The sequence below is a fragment of the Taudactylus pleione genome, unplaced genomic scaffold (assembly GCF_031769625.1).
Source record: "Taudactylus pleione unplaced genomic scaffold, aTauple2 ptg000266l, whole genome shotgun sequence".
In the NCBI taxonomy this organism is placed as follows: Eukaryota; Metazoa; Chordata; class Amphibia; order Anura; family Myobatrachidae; genus Taudactylus; species Taudactylus pleione.
The window spans coordinates 3,660,370-3,683,227 of record NW_028284668.1 but is presented as its reverse complement, the minus strand read 5'-3'; the positions used below and the strand labels follow the sequence as shown (position 1 = coordinate 3,683,227).

The following is a 22,858-nucleotide window of genomic DNA, read 5'->3' as shown; positions in this document are numbered from 1 at the left end:
TTCCAGGGGCGTGCCTCCCTGATGGGGGCGTTCCCACGGGAACGCCTCCCGTCAGAAGCCGGCCCACTGACATCACTAGTGATGTCAGTGGGAGTGATTTTGGCTCTGATAGAGCCAAAATCACTCCGGAGCTTGCGGTTGAAAACCTCAACCGCAGGCTCCGGCTCGCAATTTCGATGGTCGCGATGGACACGACCATCGCGGCCATCAAAATGCACGCTCGTATAGCCTGTGGGTGGTGACCCACAGCTATACGAGCGTCCAGGAGGACGCTCCATTTTCATGGAGCCCGGCCCTCATTCAGAGCGTGCGCTCTGCTCAGAGCGTACGGCTCTGAATGAGGGCCTATGGCCATAATTGCGATAACCTATATAGAGGGTAAATGTCAGCCTCTATCTGGACGATCTTTTTATCAAAACCACTCTTGCTAGATCATGTAAGACAGAAGAGGTTCTAGAGTCTCATGGGTGGAAAATCATTTAGCAAACTGATAAGCGAATGCGCTGGTCAATAAATGCACTACACTGCATTCCTCATAAAAATCTATATATTGGCCATAAAAAGTAGACACACATAAAATCAATAAATGTAACATTCAAAAGCATTGCAACCAATACAATATACAAAAAATGTCCCAATATTTAAGTCTGCTTGAATGTATTGTTAGATTGTACTTAAAAGCCCCATAAATATTGTAGGACTTTAAATTGGTAATTGTAACAACATACAAAGGCTCATTAAATAGATGTAAGGCAACATAGTAATCTGCTTGTTACAAAGTTCCAGTTGATCTTGCTGTTAGATTACCTTGGAATGTGCCCGAGAGATCCACTTGCTGCTTTACACACTGTAGATTGAACTATGGCCCTGATTCACGACGGATTGTTATTGTGATCGCAGCTGCGATTACGTGCGCAGACCGCTGCAAAAATATGCTAATGAATGCTATTGCAATGACAGCAAAGAGACTGCCACTAACGCTATCTCACATACCTTGCAGTCCTGTGTATACATTAGGAACACCGAGTAACATCACCCCCTAAGGCGCAATTACAACAGGTCAGACCTTACTCAGAAATTGCTAACCTTGTTGCATGCAGTGAGTACTCAAGCGACGTATGCCGTTGCAGTGGCTAATTTATACATGCCCATGCAACGGTGTTCAAATGAACAGACACGCCTGCATTTTTCCAACCAACTCCCTATCACCACCCCCAAACGCTCACAGCCTATTACTCACTCTGCGATGGATTTCTTTCTGAGTAGGTGATCGCAGTGCGATAGCAATCCTAACCCACTCATGTGCACTGTGGTGCATGTGCAGTACGCACCATCGGCTGATCTCCGTACGTTGTTACAGTTGCGATCCATAATGAATCAGGCCCTATGCCCGCTGGTCTATTTGAAGTATCTGCCCCAATTTTCTATTAGGAGCCCGTTTGTACTTAACATAGGGCCTGATTCAGACCCACTCGCGAGCGGCTGTCCGCTCGCAAGTGGGTCGATGGTCTGCACTGAGCATGCGCACGACGGAGGGAGCTCCGTCGTGCGCATGCGCCAGACACGACGAGCGAAGGACTTTCCTTCGCTCGTTGTGTCCGATCAAAGGGGGCGTGCTGTCAATGTTGATTGACAGCACGCCCCCTTTGGTGGGCGTGCCGGGGGCGTGCCTCCCTGACGGGGGCGTTCCCACGGGAACGCCTCCCGTCAGAAGCCGGCCCACTGACATCACTAGTGATGTCAGTGGGAGTGATTTTGGCTCTGATAGATCCAAAATCACTCCGGAGCTTGCGGTTGAAAACCTCAACCGCAGGCTCCGGCTCGCAATTTCGATGGTCGCGATGGTCACGACCATCGCGGCCATCAAAATTCACGCTCGTATAGCCTGTGGGTGGTGACCCACAGCTATACGAGCGTCCAGGAGGACGCTCCATGAAAATGGAGCCCGGCCCTCATTCAGAGCGTGCGCTCTGCTCAGAGCGTACGGCTCTGAATGAGGGCCATAGTTCATAGATTTTGAGTCCTTATTCTTTCTGGACTTTGATAATTGCATCTATTTAATGAGCCTTTGTATGCTGCTACAATTACCAATATAAACTGCTACAATATTTCTGGGGCTTTTAAATACAGTCCAAAAATATATTCGTAGCAATCTTAATTATTATTGGGACATTTTTATATTATTGTATTGATTGCAGTGCTTTTGTATGTTACATGTATTGATTTTATAGGTCTACCTACTTTTTATGGCCTATAAATAGATTTTTATGAGGAGTGCATTTATTCCCCAGCACATTCTCTTATCAGTTTGCAAGTTTTTTGTGGGGTTAGCAAATTATCACTTCAAAACAATTGCTGCAGATGAATAAATTGTTATAGACCTCTTGGATAAATCGGTTCACTAGCGCTAGGTATTTTCACCTTTTCCAAGATAATCATTTACACCAGTTTGCTTCCAGTGCAGAGAAGGTTGTTCCTTGGGATGTTCAACACCAAACAACAACAGGTATTCTTCCTGGTGGACAAAATGAAATGCATTACATACAGTCTTTAATCAGAACTTTAATTAGTAAGAACACTACTTTCAATTCCTCATTTCATGAGGGTATTCGGGTGTGTCCATGTTTAAGTGTGTCCAGTATGCTCCGTTCCTTTCATGATTGTTTCAAATAGAGTTGATATCGAAGTGGAACAAGTCTCACCTGCAGCTAGCATTCCAAATCACCAAACTGTTGCCTCAGGACAGCTGATCAATTCTATGGTGGAGGTTAAGCAGCACTCTCAGCAAGGGTCGACTGTTTACCATATGGGAAACTGATGTCCACAGATGCCATCCTCAAGGGCTGGTGGCTGTGTTTGGTCAACCTTGGTTTCAGAAAAGTGACACATGGAGTCTACACTTCCAATAAATGTGTTGGAATTATGGGCAGTGTTAAAGATAGCTAGAAATTTCTAAGGGAAGTGCAGTAAGGGACAGTTAGATAATCAGAAGTTTTTCAGGAGTTGAGGTTCAAATGAACATCAACATGATGGCATCCAGGTTGAATCACAAACTAAGGAATTCTTGTACCAGGACAAAGGATCCTGGTGCATCAAAGGTAGGTGTCATGGTGGTTTATTTGGTTTATCCTCTGATTTATCTTTTTCCTCTGGTAACCATGTTACCAGGGATTGTAAAGAAATTTAAAAGGTCCATGATCATTCTTGTAGCTCCAGCTGTGCCCAGAAGGTCATGGTACTAAGATCTTCTGAGCATGCTCCCAGCTCTTCCATACTATCAATTCCTACCTATCGATTCCTACCTACCTATACCTTCAAAAATTGTCGCTATTTAGCATTATGAGTCTCACAAGAAATAAATGCTTTCAGACTTTGAGTGTGGTTCCAAAGCACAAAAAGTTATTATTCAATATAAAAACAGATGGTTACACGCTGTGATCTAAATAAAATTAGCGCAAATAAATCATACAGACCCAAGGTACAGTTGTTACATACGCACGCACTCTGGACCCAGATACCGGCATTAAGTAGAAACCTCTGTTAACAGCAAAGCAAGCAGACTGGCATCCAGGTTTAAAGAGCCCACATATATACTCTTACAGAGATAGGCAATACAATAGAACAGTTTGGTATGGATGGTTCTTCTGCTACAGTATAGTTTATAGGTCAATTCGAATGGACACAATCCAGCCTCCAACAGCCCTTTGTGTCCTTTTTTCCCGCTGCATAATAAATCTAAGCTGGTTACATTACAGAGTACATTTTAATGTTTAACTCTCTATGGTCCATAGTTTGCAGACACATGTTGCGATCTTCTCACCGATGGTACCGGAAATCTGAAAAGACACAGTGGATGAGTATAACACCAAACACGGTCTGCTTACCATGTACTAAACCTTAGATATCAAATTACATTTATTTCACCACATTAATAATACTGAATAAACCTTGAATATTACACTTTAATGGTAGGGAACCTTTTATGTAAGTGTGCAGTGTGTAAGTATCGGGGTTTTGGGAAAAGACGCTAGTTAGTGTTGTGCGACTACATGTTTGTGGAGTACACCATGGTACGTGTTTTGCAGGGTTGATCATTTTATATGTTTTAGTGTCTGTATTTATATGATGAGGACTTTTAACTTCTTTCAATTGCGTGGGAATTGCACGACGCTAAATAATAGCATCGCCGTATGTACTTATAATGGGCGAGATTCACTAAAATGGCGCTGGGTGGCCATTTGCAAAATGGTGTCTCATCACCATTCGCCAAATGGCGTCGTCCCGATTTAATTTCAAACCGATCCTGTCTCAGCCAATTATCCAGCTTCGACAGTCCACCCTTTGATAGCAAACAACATGCTATCATACTCTGATTTTAAAATTAATTAGGCTTACATTATGACATTATTTAATGTTATATTATGGGATGGCACAAGGTGGTTCTTAATCCATCAATAATGTGTCTCTAGGAGGGGACATAAAACTACCCTTATACGTACACCGCGGATCTTGGGAGATCATGGGAAAAATGTGGGGATGCACCAATCCTATAAAGGAGGTCTTGAGGGGGAATAGGGACTTACATTATTTAAGATGTTTTAAAATAACATTTTAATAACACATTTTATGCATGTCTAAATCTTATACATCATATGATGGTACCTTCTAGTTCAGGGTTGTAATGCAGTCCTACATTTACCTCAGTATTCATATTGTTACAACTGACCACCATCATAATTTCATTCTTTCGGTTCACCTTATCTTTACATTTTCCACATTTCAACACAGTAGGAACACACCTGACACATAAGCCAATTACTATGATGACAACTAGTATGAGGATCAGGAGTTTACCTATACTCGCCATCATTTCCTGGACCCACCCTCTTAGACCTGAGAACCATTTCACTGGGTTCAACCATGAAACCCATTCCTCTACCTTTTCCTCTACTTCAGCCACTGAAGCATTATGGTTCTTTTGAAATTCCCATTTTAACTGCAGAATTTCATCCATCTTCCGGTCTATCACCTCCTTGGGGTCACTTGTATTGTTTGTAATGTAAGTGCAACACTTTACTCCAAATTGGGTGGCCAAAGTTACGCAATACCCTCCAGTGACAGCTGTTAAATAGTTTAAGACTAAGCTGTGTTGCACCAGTTCTTTCTTGTAAGCTTGCAACTCCCTACCTGTATACCTAAACATGTCATCATACATCTCAGTGATATTATCTATTAATTTAGCAAGATTTTGGATATATCTAAAATTTAGTGTACCCCGAGCGATCCTAGTGGGATCCAATGCTACCAAAACTTGAAAGCCAGTTGTCTCACTAATTAACTGTGTGGAATTATGCACGTCACCAGTTATCATATTTCTTTTGTCTTTGTGTTCATACTGTGGGTGAAGATATGGCGATGGAGTGTTTTTATGAATACCAAGCATTTCACCATGTGTAAGGGTCATAACTTCTGGAACTACTCTTCCCAGATAACATAAACCTTTGGAACTCAGAGAGAGCCACTTATATGCTTTCCTTCCACATATAAAATATACATCATCAGGGAGAACATAATTTCCCACACATTTCCCTAGAAAGTGATCCTACTTCAGGTTCTCCCATTTCACTCATACAAGTTTCCCGTTGTAGTATCTTGGCACAATACCCTTCTGGTACCCTACCAATCATTTCTTTGGTGGAAATTAGTGTATATTTATACCGAAAGTGTCTTCCACCTGCGTAACAGATCATAATTCGTAGGCTCACGATCAGCTCTTAGTGAGAAGGTCATCGTCTGGTTATTCCCAGTCACCTCCCAACTTCCTGGTTCATTGGAGTTGGTGCTGTTTAAGCCTAAAAGTGATTTATCTACTTGGTACTGGTGGAGTTTAAAATGAGGTGGTTTGGACTTAAGAAATTTTCCAGCTACTACATTCCCTCTTTGTGATTCTAAAACCTCAGAGACATTTAATGGGAATGGCACTAATCCTACATTATGCTGTCCTTGGGGCACGTGAGAACACACCCAACAGTCGGTTTGGTTTAAAATTTTGCCCACCATGGTGTGATAATCCTCTAAAGGATATCCACCCCAATACTGGTTATACTTAGATTGACACCATTGGATGCATCTCTCATCAATTACGGACCCACAGAACTTGCACATACAATAATCCTCAGATGATAGACCTTCACACTGTCTCCGAGAATCCAGAAAAGCAGATCTCTTAACAATTACTGTACTAAGATTGGTCAGACACTCCCATGATTGGATTAGCACTCCTCCTCTCGACTCCACTCCATCAATACTGCCATTAGCTCCCATCTCCTCTATCGGTCCTCCGTCACAAAAACCAGAAATCCCTGAACAAACCAGGATGATGGAAACTCTGGAAGAGAATACAAAAATGAACACAGCAGACCAGTCCATTGCCGTAGCACGGATCTACAAATTTCTTTAGTTCAGATATCTCACTGCAACCTTTTAACCCTCCCAGAACAAGCTCGCGATCGACAGGTTCACGTTATCTGCCTCGTCTCCGCCTTGTATCTGCACCGGTTGGTTGACCTTCTTACAGTGAGTGGAATGTACCCAGGTATCTCCGCCACCTTCAATGAGGTTGTACTCGTCAGCAACACCTGATACGGACCTTCCCATCGATCAAACAACCTGAACACAAGAAATTTCTGATCATAACAAATTCTCCAGGTTCAACATCATGACAGTTTCTTTCAGGCATATCATGTGACAACAATTTCAGTTTCTGCTGTTGCTGTTTTAACTGTTTACTCATTGTTTAAGATACCTTACAGTTACCTTGTTGTTACCTTTCAAATCTTCCTGCGGACTTATAATCAAATGAGGTTGTCTACCAAACAGTATTTCAAAGTGGTACAGATTGAGAGGAGGCCTAGGAGTTGTCCTGATACTATGAAGGACGTGGTAGTGCTTCTGGCCAACCTAGTCCAGTTTCCGACATAATTTTACTTAATTTGTTTTTAATAGTCCCGTTCATCCTCTCCACCTTGGCACTGGCTTGCGGTCAGTAGGGGTATGAAGTCGACTATTAATACCCATCAGCTTACACATATTTTGGAAAACATCACCTGTGAATTGAGTCGCCCCTATCACTCTCAATAATTTTAGGGATACCGTATCTGCATACAAACTCCTGAACAATTTTCTTGGCAGTAAACGCAGCAGTATTAGTGGAAGCTGGGTATGCCTCAACCCAATTAGAAAACACATCAGTGCACACTAATACATACTTGAGATTCCTGCAGGGTGGTAATTGGATGAAATCAATTTGTATTACCTGAAAAGGTCCGTCAGTCGGAGGAATGTGGGATGGTTCGGTAGCGATAATTTTCCCAATGTTTTTCCTCAAGCAGGTCAGACAGGACATTGCTGTCTTCTCCGCTTGAGAAGAAAACCCCAGTGCGCACCAGTATGCTCTCACCAGTTTGCACATACCTTGCAGATGAGTCAGACCGTGCACTGCCTCAGCCAGGCTGGGGTAGTATGCCTTGGGAGCCATTGGTTTACCCTGTCCATCTCTCCAGAGTCCATAAGACTCTTGCCCACATCCCTTGGAGCTCCAGACTGCCTTTTCCTGAATGGAACACAAATTTTGCATCTCAATTAATTTCAGCATATCAATTGTTTGAAAAGTCATCATTTGTTCAATTGGTACATTCATTTTTAACCCTGCTGCCCATTTTGCAGCTTCGTCTGCCCTGTTGTTGCCCAGTGCCACCGGATCATCCTCGCATGTATGAGCTTTTCACTTAATTACCACCACTGTCTAAGGCAATTGGATTGCTGTCAGTAGTCCTTTTATATGTCTGGAATGTGCAATTGGCGTGCCTGCTGCTGTCATAATCTTTCTCAGATGCCATAGAGCACCAAAATCGTGTACTACCCTAAGGCGTACCTAGAGTCAGTGTAGATATTAGCAGATTTACCTTCCGCTAATTCACACTCTCTCTTTAGTGCCACCAGTTCCGCCACTTGGGCCGAGTTTGGTTTGCCTAAAGGTTCGGCCTCTATAATGACCTAGTCATTTGCCACAGCATAACCTGTACATAACTCTCCAGTGTTAGTTTGTCTATGACAACTCCCATCCGTGTAAAATTTCAGAACTACATTTTCTAAAGGTGAATCCTGTATGTCAGGTCGTGCAGTAAAGGTTTGATTCAGATATTCCATACTATCATGTACATCAGTATACCTGCAACAGACAAAATCACAGGTGCACAACTCCAAATCATCAATAATATATAAATGCAATAAAATTTTGCAATCAATAGAGGTTTTTAGCATAATCATGGCCAAGCTTATGGGCCTACCCACCATATCCAGGTAACCTCTTTCGGGTAGGTCCCTAACATACTAAGGTTCAAATCCAGAGCGCAGGACCCCCCAAAACGGCCAGGCTAAGCCGCCCCAGGGCACCACCATAGTAAGAAAAGTGCAGTGTAAAGAGATAGTTAGGAGCAGCTGCTGCTGCATATAAAGAATGAAAATAAAAAGTGAAGTACATATATATTAGACACACAGTGAAGGGTTAAAATGTGTTAAAGGAAAATGTGTTATAATGCAGTGCCCTGAGACAGACCAACCAATGCAATCCAGGGGGACCCACGCCCCAAAAATGAACCAAAATTACACTACAGTATATAACTTGTAGGACTTACCTAGAATTGTGCCTAATACATCAGTATACCTGCAGAACTCACCTTTCGCCAGCGACTTACCTCTCCACCCTTTGTGCATCATGTTGCACATATGGTAAATACATAGCTGGATTTAACGTACTGCACCTTTTGATGGTGATGTTTGCAGGTGCTATTAAGGCTAGTTCTCATTTTGTAAACCTTGCTGAGGAGACATGTCTGGTTTGGACAGAGTTTAGCAGAGCAGATACAGCATGGGGAGTATAGACAATCATCATGGCCTAGTACCACATCCTCACTCTTACTGACGAATAGAGCAGTTGCTGCTACACTTCTTAAACACGTTGGAAGTGATCTTGCCACAGTGTCCAATTGTGCACTGTAGTATGCTACGGGCCTACTGGCATCACCATGTTTTTGTGTGAGGACACCTGCTGCACAACCGTCAACTTCTGTACAATACAAATCAAAAGGTTTTTCATAATCAGGTATTCCCAATGTAGGTGCTCTTGTCAGACTATCCTTAAGATTAAGGAAAGCCTGTTCTGATTCCTCTGTGTATGACACGATCGGGTTTTGATGAAGAGACTAAGGGCCTGATTCAGACCCACTCGCGAGCGGCTGTCCGCTCGCAAGTGGGTCGATGTTCTGGACTGAGCATGCGCACGACGGAGGGAGCTCCGTCGTGCGCATGCGCCAGACGCGACGAGCGAAGGAAAGTCCTTCGCTCGTTGTGTCCGATCAAAGGGGGCGTGCTGTCAATGTTGATTGACAGCACGCCCCCTTTGATAGGCGTGTCGGGGGTGTGCCTCCCTGATGGGGGCGTTCCCACGGGAACGCCTCCCGTCAGAAGCCGGCCCACTGACATCACTAGTGATGTCAGTGGGAGTGATTTTGGCTCTGATAGAGCCAAAATCACTCCGGAGCTTGCGGTTGAAAACCTCAACCGCAGGCTCCGGCTCGCAGTTTCGATGGTCGCGATGGTCTCGACCATCGCGGCCATCAAAATGCACGCTCGTATAGCCTGTGGGTGGTGACCCACAGCTATACGAGCGTCCAGAAGGACGCTCCATTTTCATGGAGCCCGGCCCTCATTCAGAGCGTGCACTCTGCTCAGAGCGTACGGCTCTGAATGAGGGCCTAAGTCCTGTAATGGCAAGGCCAAAATAGAAAAACCTGGGATCCACATTCTGCAGTATCCACACATTCTCAAGAAGGTACGAATTTGCTGTTGATTCTGCGGAAGTGTCATGTTCTGTATGGCTTGGATTCTGTCATTTGTCAGATGTCGTAACTCCTGGGTTAGGTAATGTCCCAAGTATTTAACCCTGGACTGGCATGGCTGTAGTTTGTCCTTTGCAACCTTGTGTCCTGTTTGCGAGAGATGAAGCAATAAAAGTTTAGTATAATTTAAACATGACATAAACGAATCAGAACATAACAATAGATCGTCCACATATTGTATTAGAACAGATCCATTGGCAGGTTGAAAAGATTGTAAACAGTCGTGTAAGGCCTGGGAGAAGATACTGGGGCTGTCTATGAAACCCTGGGGCAATCGTGTCCATGTGTATTGTACACCCCTGTATGTAAAAGCGAATAGGTACTGACAGTCAGGATGAAGAGGTACAGAGAAGAAAGCAGAACAGAGGTCAATGACAGTGAAATGGGTTGCATTTGGTGGGATCTGCATAAGAATGACAGCTGGATTTGGCACTATGGGAAATTGGCTCTCTACTACCTTATTAACCCCTCTAAGGTCTTGTACCAGCCTATAACCCCTCCCACCACTCTTCTTCACAGGGAAGATGGGACTGTTGACTACACTTGCTATACGGACTAAAATTCCCTGCTGTAATAATCGCTCAATTATGGGATAAACCCCTAATTCTACCTCCTGTTTTAATGGGTACTGGGGAATTTTTGGAGCTTGCCTACCGGTTTTTAGATTTACCATTACGGAAACTACATTTGCCATTAGTCCAGTGTCCTGTCCATCCTTGGTCCAAAGTGAACCTGGAATTTGGGATAACATTTGATCTACCGGAGATGGATTTTTACCTGAACCGGTAGAGTGATACATTTTCCTTTGGGGCATGTCCAACATATCCCTCACCTCGTGCACAACTCTCTCTGGGATATCTAGAAATATACCATCAGGGGTACAATATATGACACATCCCATCTTACATAGCAAACCCCTTCCCAGTAGGTTAGTAGGAGCCGCTGCTGCCAGTAGGAAAGAATGCCTGGTAGGCAAATGCCCGATAGTGACCTCTGTGGATTTGGTTAAAGGATAATGTTGCACTTTACCCGTTACACCCATTGCTGGTACTGTCTCGCTGGTCACCTGTAAATTAGCCGGAGATTTTATCACTGATCTGGTCACCCCTGTGTCTACAAGAGAAGGATATTTAGTACCAGCTACATCAACCATCATTACCGGTCCTTCCCTAGTACTTCCCGTTAACATGACTATCTGTAGACTACAGGTATGACCTGACCCCTAGCGTTGACTCTCACTCCAATACAGCATTTAAGCCACAATTGGAGCTGATGACTGTTGGAAATTTCCTGTACTCTGTGTATATCCCTTATGAGGATATCCAGGTACTCCCTGGTTAGGGGGTCCTACCTTCATCTTACAGTTCCTACTTATATGTCCCACTTGGTTGCAGTTGAAGCACCTTCGTGAGTGAGGTTGGTCAAAGGGTTGCTGTGTGGGTTGAGCGGTAGGGAAAGATTGTGGATATGGATAAAGATTTTGAGGGTAATATGGTGGTTGTGGATAATATGGATTTTGTGTGATAAGTGGGGTAGGGCTGTTTGTGGTGGTGCAGGATTGGTGAGGACGTGTAGCTGTGCAGGTGCATGTGTGTCTGGTGGCTGTGATGTTACAGTCATTCCTTCTAGAGCTTGAATACTAACAGCCATTAGCTTCTCGCTCTGGGTCTCTTTTTGAGGATGTTTTTATCATGTTCAATGGTGGATTCTGTGAGTGTGTCTACAGTAACTCCTCTCCAGCCAGGTAGTGAGGTCTGAACACGGGTTTTTAGATTGTCTTTTAGACCACCCATAAGTACCGTAATGATCATTCCCCTGTGATGAGTGCTATCTTTAATATCCTCTATCCCAGTGTACTGGGTGATAGCCTGCAGAGCTCGGGTACAATAATCCTCTGCAGATTCACTCTCTTTTTGTTTTATGGTGAAAATTTTACTCCAGCTAACTACTACTGGAAAATATACACCCAATTGAGTTATTATGCGGGTAATGTTACCTTGGTTACTTTCGTCTGTTAAGGGACCATCTGCATCCAATACGCAATCCGTGATAAACGTTTTCACGTCAGTATTGAGTGGAAGACAAGCCCTTAACACCACTCGCTAATCTTTATTGGTTGGCTCGTGAGCACTACCCATATTTTTCAAAAATCTTTGGCATTTGGCTAATTCCTTTTTAGGATCAGAGAAATCATTCATTATGGAATTTAGCTCCACTCTTGTCCAAGGACAATGCATTGCTACCTTCCTTGTGGGCACTACACCGTTCGCATCTGCATTCCCATTCGGAACAGTTATTGTCCAGATGGGATGCCGACCGACAGCACTGCTACTTTTGACCTTGTTACCTGGCTGGGGATTGAGTTTATTACTGCGGTTAACAACTTCCTCTACGGGTGCAGTGGATGTTAACACTTCCTGTACTATCACTAATGAAGATGGCGCCACCACTTTTGCTTGTTGTGATGGAGCATCTAACAAGTGTACAGCATGGGAAATGGCAGACATAACAATAGGTTCATCATCCGCATCATAAACATTTTCTTTGTGATTACTCAAGAGAGGGTACAAGTTACTTGTTACGTTTTTATGGGTTTTTACAATTACTGTACCTGCACCCCCATCCGCATAGGGCGGTGGTATTGCGCGTGAATCACTGTCAATACCTTCCGCAATGCTACCTTGCTGCACGTGCGCGCTATCTCGCGACGCACACGCACCGCAGTTTAGCGCTGCGTGTGCACTCCTGTAACGTGCTCGCGACGCTAGTTTGCGTCGCGTGCACACCTTTAAGCCACGCATCCCCCTCACCCTGCCACAACTTTAAACTCTCGTTATATTTTACCTTTTTCATTTGAGAGCGCCTCATACAGATGCTATCTCGGACATTGTTCAATACCTCCTTATCAAAGCTGCCAATTCTGGGGAAAAGTCTTAACACTCTTCATCGTCATTTTAAACCATACATCACAGTACTTAGTCGCATAAGCACCGTACCTAGTTTGCATAATATGCCGTGCCGACCCAAGCGGCGCTTCCAACAGCAGCACATCATCTAACATCTCTACCGTTTGCTTGGCTCCCATTCTGGGAGAACCCTAAGCTTTTCAATAGAGATTTAGACTGGTGAAAGATAGTCAAGATACTTTCACTTTACCTGTGGACGATATTAACAGGATGCGCCCACACACCTATGGAAGAATAACCAGGCTGCTTCCACACACCTAATCCCTTTTTGACTACCTTTCAACTGCTAGCATGTAGGCATTCCAATAACACCTACCCTTTTCAGTGATTTCGTCCACCCTCTACTCAGTTCACAATCACAATTAATCCAAAGCTGTGCAGTTCAATTACAATTCTCAAATAACCCTAACTGATCACTGAATACTGTAATCACACTGAGAGCCGAAACTACAACAAAGACAACAACTACACCTGCTTATGTGTATAGACTGTGGTATCTACTGCAGAGCCACTAGGCCGACACCAGGCGCCTAGCACTTAAGGGTCCTACGATACCCTAAACTAGGGAACAAGTTACCCCTACCAACAAATATTCACTGTTACACACCCTTTTTCTGAGCAGAAAAATACATGTTTTCCCAGACTGGTAACACTGATCAAGGTATTCACAACAATGCTATCTATCAATATCACAATGCACTCTCAATGGCTTTGTTCAAAACACGTGGCAGCAATACAGGAAATACGTATACGCTATTGTGCGACTAGTCGCATACACAATATTGCGACTACTACACAAAATGTATCATTACCCTTATGCTATTTTGCGACTTCCCCCTTTTTAACATAAAAATCTATCAATGAAGGAAAACAAACTTTTTCCTCCTTTGTCCCTGGATTCTATTCAGCACTCCTTAAGCCACAGTAATAATGGGTAGTGGACTCTTAGCAACAAAGTAGTAGCAGATTTTCAAAGGCACAATGCGTTCTCCTGCTATGGCACCTCCACCCTTTTGCTGATAGATTGCTGACCGAGTGTTACCAAGTTACCGGTAGCGTGATTCACACTGCGAGCCCCCAACTATCAATTCCTACCTATCGATTCCTACCTACCTATATCTTCTAAAAGTGTCGCTATTTAGCGTTATGAGTAGCACAAGAAATAAATGCTTTCAGACTTTGAGTGTGGTTCCAAAGCACAAAAAGTTATTATTCAATATAAAAACAGATGGTGATCTAAATACAATTAGCGCAAATAAATCATGCAGACCCAAGGTACAGTTGTTACATACGCATGTGGACCCAGATACCGGCATCAAGTAGAAACCTCCATCAACAGCAAAGCAAGCAGACTGGCATCCAGGTTTAGAGAGCCCACATATATACTCTTACAGAGATGGGCAATACAATAGAACAGTTTGGCATGATTCCATTGGTTCTTCATGGTTCTTCTGTTACAGTATAGTTTATAGGTCAATTCGAATGGACGCAATCCAGCCTCCAACAGCCCTTTGTGTCCTTTTTTCCCGCTGCATAATAAATCTAAGCTGGTTACATTACAGAGTACATTTTAATGTTTAACTCTCTATGGTCCATAGTTTGCAGACACATGTTGCGATCTTCTCACCGATGGTACCAGAAATCTGCAAAGACACAGTGGATGAGTACAACACCAAACACGGTCTGCTTACCATGTACTAAACCTTAGATATCAAATTAAATTTATTTCACAACATTATTAATACTGAATAAACATTGAATATTACACTTTAATGCTAGGGAACCTTTTATGGCAGTGTGCAGTGTGTAAGTATTGGGGTTTTGGGAAAAGACGCTAGTTAGTGTTGTGCGACTACGTGTTTGTGGAGTACACCATGGTACGTGTGTTGCAGGGCTGATCATTTTATATGTTTTAGTGACTGTCTGTATTTATATGATGAAGACTTTTAAATTCTTTCTATTGCATGGGAATCGCACGACGCTAAATAATAGCATCGCTGTATGTACTTATAATGGGCGAGATTCACTAAAAGGGCGCTGGGTGGCCATTCGCAAAATGACGTCTCATCGTCATTCGCAAAATGGCGTTGTGTAGATTTAATTTTAAACCGATCCTGTCTCAGCCAATTATCCGGCTTCGACACATGGCTTCTACCTTTGAGAAACATCCTGTTAAGCCAGGGTCCCTTCCATCACACATCTTTACCATGGCTGATTTTGACGGCTTGGCTACTGGAGTTTTTTGTCTTAAAGTCCAAGGGCTTTTCTGAGGGTGTGGTTAAGATGATGCTGAGTGCAAGGAAATCTGTCTCAGCCAGGAATTATCTTTCAGACTTGCAAGGTTTCTTCTCTTTTTACAAGATGGTTTAGGACAATGATTCCCAAATGTGGTTCTTGAGGCACCCCAAAAGTCCAGGTTTTCAGGTTATCCATATTTAAGCATATGTGACTTAATTAGTGCCTCAGTCATTTTGATTATACCATCTATGCACAAGCATCCTTAAAACCTGGACTGTTAGGATGCCTTGCAGATCGAGTTTGGGAACCCCCTTGTTTAGGATCTTTAAAGGTACAGATATATGCTGCGTCAGTATTCCTCCAGAAAAAAATAGGATATGTTGCAAAGGTCGATACCATCTTTCAGGGAGTTCCTCATTAGTTTTCCATTAGTTGATCCTGTGGTCACTTGCTTAATACAGTTCATTAGAAAATGTAGATTTCTGACTTGGAAAGCAGTGTTTTTACTGGTCATCTCTTTAGCTGGCAGAGTGTCTGAACTAGGTGTTCTATCCTGGAGGTTGTATTTCTTTTTAGTTCATAAGAATAAGTCAGTTTTGAGGACAAAATCATCTTTCCAGCCCAAGGTACTTTGAGGTTCCTTTTAAAATCAGGAGATTGTGGTTCCTGCTTTTTTCAGTGAGGTTTCTTCTGCTAAGGGAAGTACTATGCATCTTTTAGATGTTGTTAGGACTTTCTGTATTTATGTTAATAGAACAAAAGAGATTCGCCAGACTAATGATCTCTTTTTTTTTGGATGAGTCTCAGAATAGAAGCTGGCCAGCCTCTAGACAGACTATTGTTTGGTGGATAAACGGCGGTTATTCACCAGGATTATGTGAGAGCATGTGTACCTGTCAATCTCTTTACTACAAGCAGCTGCTGTCTGCATACCAGGACATTCATCACTGGATTCTGTGCCTGATTCAGACCCGCTCGCGAGCGCTGAGCACTCGCAAGCGGGTCGATGTTGGCCCAGTGCACATGCGCGAGACCCAGATAGCGACGGGCAAGCCGTCGCTCCGGGTCTCGTACCAAAGGGGGCGTGCTGTCGATGGTGAGTGACAGCACGCCCCCTTTGGTGGGCGTGCCGTGGGCGTGGCTGCCCCGACGGAGGCATTCCCATGGGAACACCTACCGTCTGGGGCCGGCCCCACTGACATCGCAAGTGATGTCAGTGGGAGTGCCTTCGGCTCTGATAGAGCCAAAAGCACTCCAGGGCTTGCAGCAACAACACCCTACCACAAGGGTCTCGTCGCAAGCCCGATGGTCGCGATGGTCTTGACCATCGCGACCATCTTCCTGGCCGCTCGCTATAGCTGTGGGTGGTCACCCACAGCTATACGAGTGGCCAGGAAGATGGTCGCGATGGTCAAGACCATCGCGACCATCTTCCTGGCCGCTCGCTATAGCTGTGGGTGGTCACCCACAGCTATACGAGTGGCCAGGAGGCCGCTCTAAAAATTAAGAAGGACGGCCCTGATTCAGAGCGAGCGCTCTGTCAGAGCGTCCGGCTCTGAATTAGGGCCTCTGTTTGCTCACTATAAGAACTTGCACTTTACTTGCTAATATTTGTGCTGGCTCTCTTGTTTCACAAATACCTCATAGCATACTTCTTGGCTCGCTGAGACGCCGGTCTCTCTCTGGGCCTGATTCAGAGCCGGACGCTCTTTCAGAGCGCTCGCTCTGAATCAGGGCGGTTTGTTTTTATTTTTGGAGCGGCCTCCTGACCACCCACAGCTATAGCGAGCGGCCAGGTTGATGCTCGCGTTGGTCAAGACCATCACGACCATCGGGCTTGCGACGAGACCCTTGTGGTAGGGTCTCGTGGCCACAAGCCCCAGAGAGCTTCTGGCTCTAACAACGCCGGAAGCTCTCCCACTGACATCACTGGTGATGTCAGTGGGGCCGCCCACAAACGGCAGGCCACACCTACCAAACGGTTCCGTCGTGCGCATGCCCAGTGGCCAAACATTGACCCGGTTGCGAGCACTCAGCGCTTGCGACAGGGTCTGAATCAGGCCCTCTGTGCGTTATGGAATATGACGATAGCCGGTGGGATCCGGCCGCTGTAGCCCCGTGGGTGACTTACCCTTCCTGGCTTCCTGAGACTCATACATATTACCATCAGCGGGCTTCCAGGGTCATTTCTGCAGGACAGTATTTGGACAAATCAATTGGATTACACCGGGACATTATCCATCACCTGATCCCCTTCCCGTTTCCCACTATCCTTAACCACTGCACAAAGCACTATTGTATTTGTCTAAACCACACATTCATACACACTCACCCCCTTCCTATGTCAGTTTGTGATCTAAACGTACTGTTGTTATATGTGGAAGTCTTATATTTACATACTGCCAGCTGGCTGTTTCTCAGCACACAAGCATAATTGTTTCTAAAATTATTTAGTTACATTTATTAATAATTTATTGTTCCTAAGAATTGGCTCAATTACCTGATTCTTATTGTATTTTTTTAACAACATTTGTATCTAAGCTATTAATTATTAAGTAATCATTAGGTCAAACCTGCTATTATTAACTTATCAATCACGTTGATATCATGAATTGGAAAAATAAACGGTTTTAATGATATACAGATTTAATTTATTTATAACATTATATTACATAAAGGTTCAATAAGAAACACAAACTATTAATTCATTTGCAACATTGTATTACAAAAAGGTTGAGCACTAAGGTATTACTAAAGATTACGAATGCCGCTTTGTGTCTTTTGTAATAGGATTGCCCAAAAACCTGCATACGTGATAGCGGCGAAAAGTGACACATTTGGGCGAATAGTGCAAAAAGTTTGCACATGCGAAAACGTTTCCATGTCTATTAGGATATGGGCCTTAATGTTTGGTAACAATTGTTAATATTTTTCATTTGTTATTTGGCTTTTACATGTTAAATTGTAAAAACCAGTAGGGTTTACCTGATGTATTATATTATGAGATTTCCAGATTGAAATGAATAATTTAATAAAGTTTTCACCAACTTTGGAGTGGTGAGCAAAAATATGCGAATAATGCATATTTTACCTGTGCTTTTTTTTCACAGGTTTTGCAGTTGATAAGTTTTTTAAGATCCCTACGTGTTTTGGGGTCAGAAGCAAGTTGCGCAAGGTGCACACTTAAAATAGTTTCCTAATTTGATTGCCCTCTTTATTTGATGCTCTGCTTTTTCAGTGGAAATGGCGTATGTTTATTTGTATTTATTTTCTATTGTATTATAATAATAACTTGAAAGCTATTAAAAAAAAAAGTTGTCAACAAACAAATCGCAAAACTGTAGGCTCTGTTGAAGGCATTATTTTTGGAAACAATTTCTTCCTCATTTCATCTTCAGCAAAAAGTTTGTCATCATTGTTTGTATCCATACCTAACCACTAAAAAGGATTAGTCTTTGGCCATATTAGTATTAGGCTAATATGATTGTAAAATAGAAGGTAATTAAAATGTTTTACCTTAATTATGTAAAATACTGTAGGTAACTATTGTATTTTATTCCCTTAGAATCATGGTTTTAGCGGATTTTTTCATGGAGGATTACCTAGAGCCTTACGCCGGACTCTTGTGGCAGCAATGGCATGGACAGTATATGAACAGATGATGGATAAAATGGGTCTGAAATCTTGAGCAAGCTATGTGACCCGTAGAACTTGCTTCAGAGCCTTCAGCTACAACCAGTGAACTAAATCGGGGCTTCATTTTAGGATAGGACCACATGTGCAGTGGAAATGACAATGAGATGACAAAATGTAGAGGATTGTAACAACAAAAGAACTTAACTTATTCAATTCTGTAGGACTGAATTTTTTTTTATTAAGTTGTTGAGATAACATGCAGATTAATTTATTGATGTCTGTTCATAAATATAGTCAATGAATAAAAGTCCATTATAAATAATGTGCAAACAATATTTTTAAATCTTTACACTGGCTAGTTGAGAAAAAGAAAAATGCGTAAGATGATTCTCTACGTCAGTGTTTCCCAACCTCGGTCCTTAAGGCACACTAACAGTCCAGGTTTTAGTGATATCTATGCTTGAGCACAGACGGTTAAATCAAAAGAACAGGTACTAATTAAGACACCTGTGCTCAAGTATGGCTATCCTTAAAACCTGGACTATTAGTGTGCCTTGAGGACCGTGGTTGGGAACCCCTGCTCTACATGAGCATTATCTGTGTCTGAATATTATGTATGGGTTAGTTCATTCCCTAATGTGACCATATAAAAGTATGAGGAGGTGAGCTTTTAAACAGGTCAAAGATAAAAGTAGTAACCTCTGACATACTGTAATAGTTTTCATATGGAAGAATTAAGTGGTGCCATCCGAACTGTCTGTTCATGCAGATTATTACTGCAGGGTCCTTAGGGTATCCACAGGATACCTTGGGGTATAGGCGATGGCGGCAGACATCCAGGCACCACAGAGTTAAATTTTCAGCCTCCCAGGATGCACTGGGGTCCCTCTCCTATACCCAGCCCCCGAGCCTCAGGCCACTCAGTTTTCATCGGTGCCTGGCCGGACCAGTCGCACCGTACAGAGGGGGGTCTTTTCAAGGCCCCTGAAGATTTCTTCGCAGCTGTGGCTGCACAACTAGAGTGCTCCAGCATAGGACAGTCAGTATTGACGTCCATGCTGTCACTCCTACACCCCGCCGGTACCAGAACGCCGGTACCGATCCGGGGATGCTGGTTGGTAGCTGGGTTCACAGTCCTTTTTGGTCCCCAGGCAGGGGGCTCCCTGGGGACCGGCTGCGCGTGGGGCCAGGTACTGATCCTGCGCCTTCCACTAGACCACCAGGGACAGCGGGCCGCTGCATGTGCGGTACAGCTCGGCGTCCCAGGGGTTAATAGCAGGCCAGGGGAGAACGCCTTCCCTGTCTCACGGCCGGCGTCTCCCCCGCTGCACAGTGCCATTCCACAGCGGTCTGAGCGGGCTGTGTCAGCGCTCCTCCCCCAGGCCCGCCTCCTCTCTGCTCCTCGGTGGCCATTTTCTCACTACATGTGCTGGGAATGACAAACGCTGCTGGAAGCTGTTACAGGTGCCATTGCGGTCTGGTTCCCCCGCTTACCTCTCCTTCAATTAAGGTCAGTGTATGCAGCACTGTTTCCTACCAGGCTCTGGTCTGTGTAGTTGATCGCAGTGCTTGTAATGCAGGATGTTATCTGTGCATTGTATGTGACTTAAATGCTAGCGCTGTTTGCCTGTACTTTCATTTCTGACTGTCAGCCTTTTTCCTATCCCTGTTCTTCTGCTACAGCCCTTGCGGTGCAGTGTTGCAGGGTGTTTATTACCTCACAGTAAACGTTCTTTTTCTGTGTGGGAGGTCACATACGCTCCGTTCACACTCCTCATGTCTGAAAGTGAACGAAGATATCCTCTTCCAGCTATAATGTACTGATATCATGTGCAGTTAGCGGAGGGATATGTAGACACTGAGGGTTTATGGAGGGCATGTTGTATTACATATCACGCCCCATTTCTGTCACTGCCTGCACAAAAAGGGGACCGCCCTCGGCTGGCTAAGATGCTTACAGCCCTTGTGGGCAACGCCCCCTGCGTTTCCCCATAGGGGTTATCGCAGCGAGTGGTGGTCTCATCACATGCAGGGGTCCCTGGACAGTTGATGGTACCCCAGTGTATCCTGTTTTTCGCCCCCCCCAGGTCTCGCAGGAGCCTGTGTGGGTGAATTTATTGTCCAAATGGTATAGCAGCTGATGGACGTTTTACAGGGGGAGTCACCATTTCGGCCTTCTAAACGGCCTTTTGAGACTCAGACGGGTAAGGACATGACGTCTGATGACGGTGACATTATTGACTTTTTCAGACACGAGCCCCTTAGTGCAAAGGAGGCGTAGTCTGGGTCTAAAGTCTATATAACTGGCCTTATACGGGCAGTCCGTGCGGCTTTGGTTATTACATATCCCCCGTGGCTAAATCCAATTATGCCTTCTTTAAGGATAAGGGTGTTGCCACTGTAATTCCTCTATCTGGTCAGGTGGATCATTTAGAGGAGGCGTGGAAAATCCGGGTAAGCGGTTCCAGCCTCAAAAACAGTTGACCTTTTGCATACCCCTTTGCGGATAATTATTTTTCCGAATGGGAGTTACCTTTACGGATAGATTCTCATGTTACACGCCTAGTGAGGAGTGCTACGTTGCCCATGCCCTCCTTGCAGGAGGTTACACATTGCAAGGTGCAAATATATCTAAAATCCAAATTATTCCCTTGCTGGAGGGGCTTCCAGGCCGGCTATGGCCGTGTGCTGGGGGGCCAGAGCCATGGAGGGGTAGGTAACTGGATCTCTGCACACTGACTCTCCAGCAGAGCAGGTGGATAGTGGCAAATTCTCAGAGACTTAGCCACGTTCATAATGAGACAGTCTTACATATAGCCTTCTCCTTTCCAGATTCTCCTTGGCAGCAGTAGCGGCTCGCCACTCCCTGTGGTTGCGCTCTTGGAAAGCGGATGCAGATTCCATTTGGAATGCTTTGCCTTTTACGGGATAGGTCCTGTTTGGCCCTCATCTGGACACAATTGTGGCCCCGCAGGCAGCAGCTACGTCTGCATCTCTGCTATCGGCTACAGTCCCATCGGGGTCTGGGGCTTCGTCTTTTCGGCCCTGTGAGGCCATGGTAAGTCTAAAATATAGCTTTCCAAGACAGTCAGTAGCCAGGAAATCTGCTCAACCATAAGAACAGGCTTGGAGTACAAGATGTCCTACTCCCAAGTTGGACTATAAGCCTTCAGCCTCACAGGAAGGGCCTCCTCTCGGGGGACCCCAGAGTTGGAGGCCGGCTTCTCCAGTTCGCCCAGTGCTGGTGTCTGACCTCCATGGCCACTGGGGTAAGAGAAGTATTTACTTGAAGGTATGTCCTCTCCTCCCTGTAACCGCCTCCCAGACGTTTTTTTCGTTACAGGTCTTCTGTCAATTCAAGACAAGGCCTTGTAATTTTTTGAGGGTGTTACACTCTATGCTCCAGGCAGGAGTTATAGTACCTATTCCGTTGCCCCAAAGGGGAACGAGGTATTACTCCATCCTCTTTCTGGTTCAGAAACCCAATGGGTCTTACCTGGACATCCTCAACCTCGAATCCTTCAACAAATTCTTAAGGGTTCCTCGGTTCAGGAGGGGGACCCTGCATTCCATCATTCAATGGAGCCAGGGAATTTTGTGGTGTCGTTGGATATATTCAGGGTGACTACCTGAATGTCCCTATTTTCTTAGACCACCAGTGTTTTTCCTCAGGTTTGCAGTGGTCGATAAGCATTTCCAGTTTTACCAGGGTCATGGCAGTTATGGCAGCCCACCTGCGGATGCAGGGGGTCCGCTTGTTACCCAATCCGGGCGACCTCCTGGTGTTACCAGAGTCTCCAGAGATACTTCAGTGCCATCTGCAACGGACAATATCTGTGTTGCTACGTTAGGGCTAACTGATACACTGGAAATGGTCCTCTCTGATTCTTCACAGAGGATGCTCCATATCCCAACATCTGAGGATCTTTGTGATTGAGGAAAAGATCTCTGCATTACAGGCAAAGGTAAGCAGTTGCCTGCAGAGTCGCCGAGTGTCTATTCACTCGGCAATGTGGTTCCTGGGTTCCAGGGTGTCGCTGTTCGACATGGTGGAGAGTA

The 22,858-nt window shown here is 44.4% G+C and overlaps 1 protein-coding gene across 1 annotated transcript in view; it reads left to right on the top strand.

Annotated features, from left to right (window-relative positions):
* Positions 1 to 19,623, top strand: part of SLC25A38 (solute carrier family 25 member 38) — a 193,420-nt gene extending 173,797 nt beyond the window's left edge. Inside the window, exon 6 of the mRNA XM_088481222.1 lies at positions 18,729 to 19,623. Within this exon, the coding sequence (XP_088337348.1) occupies positions 18,729 to 18,851 (123 nt within the window). The 3' untranslated portion in view covers positions 18,852 to 19,623. The remainder of the gene's footprint in view (positions 1 to 18,728) is intronic.
* Positions 19,624 to 22,858: the final 3,235 nt, after the last annotated feature.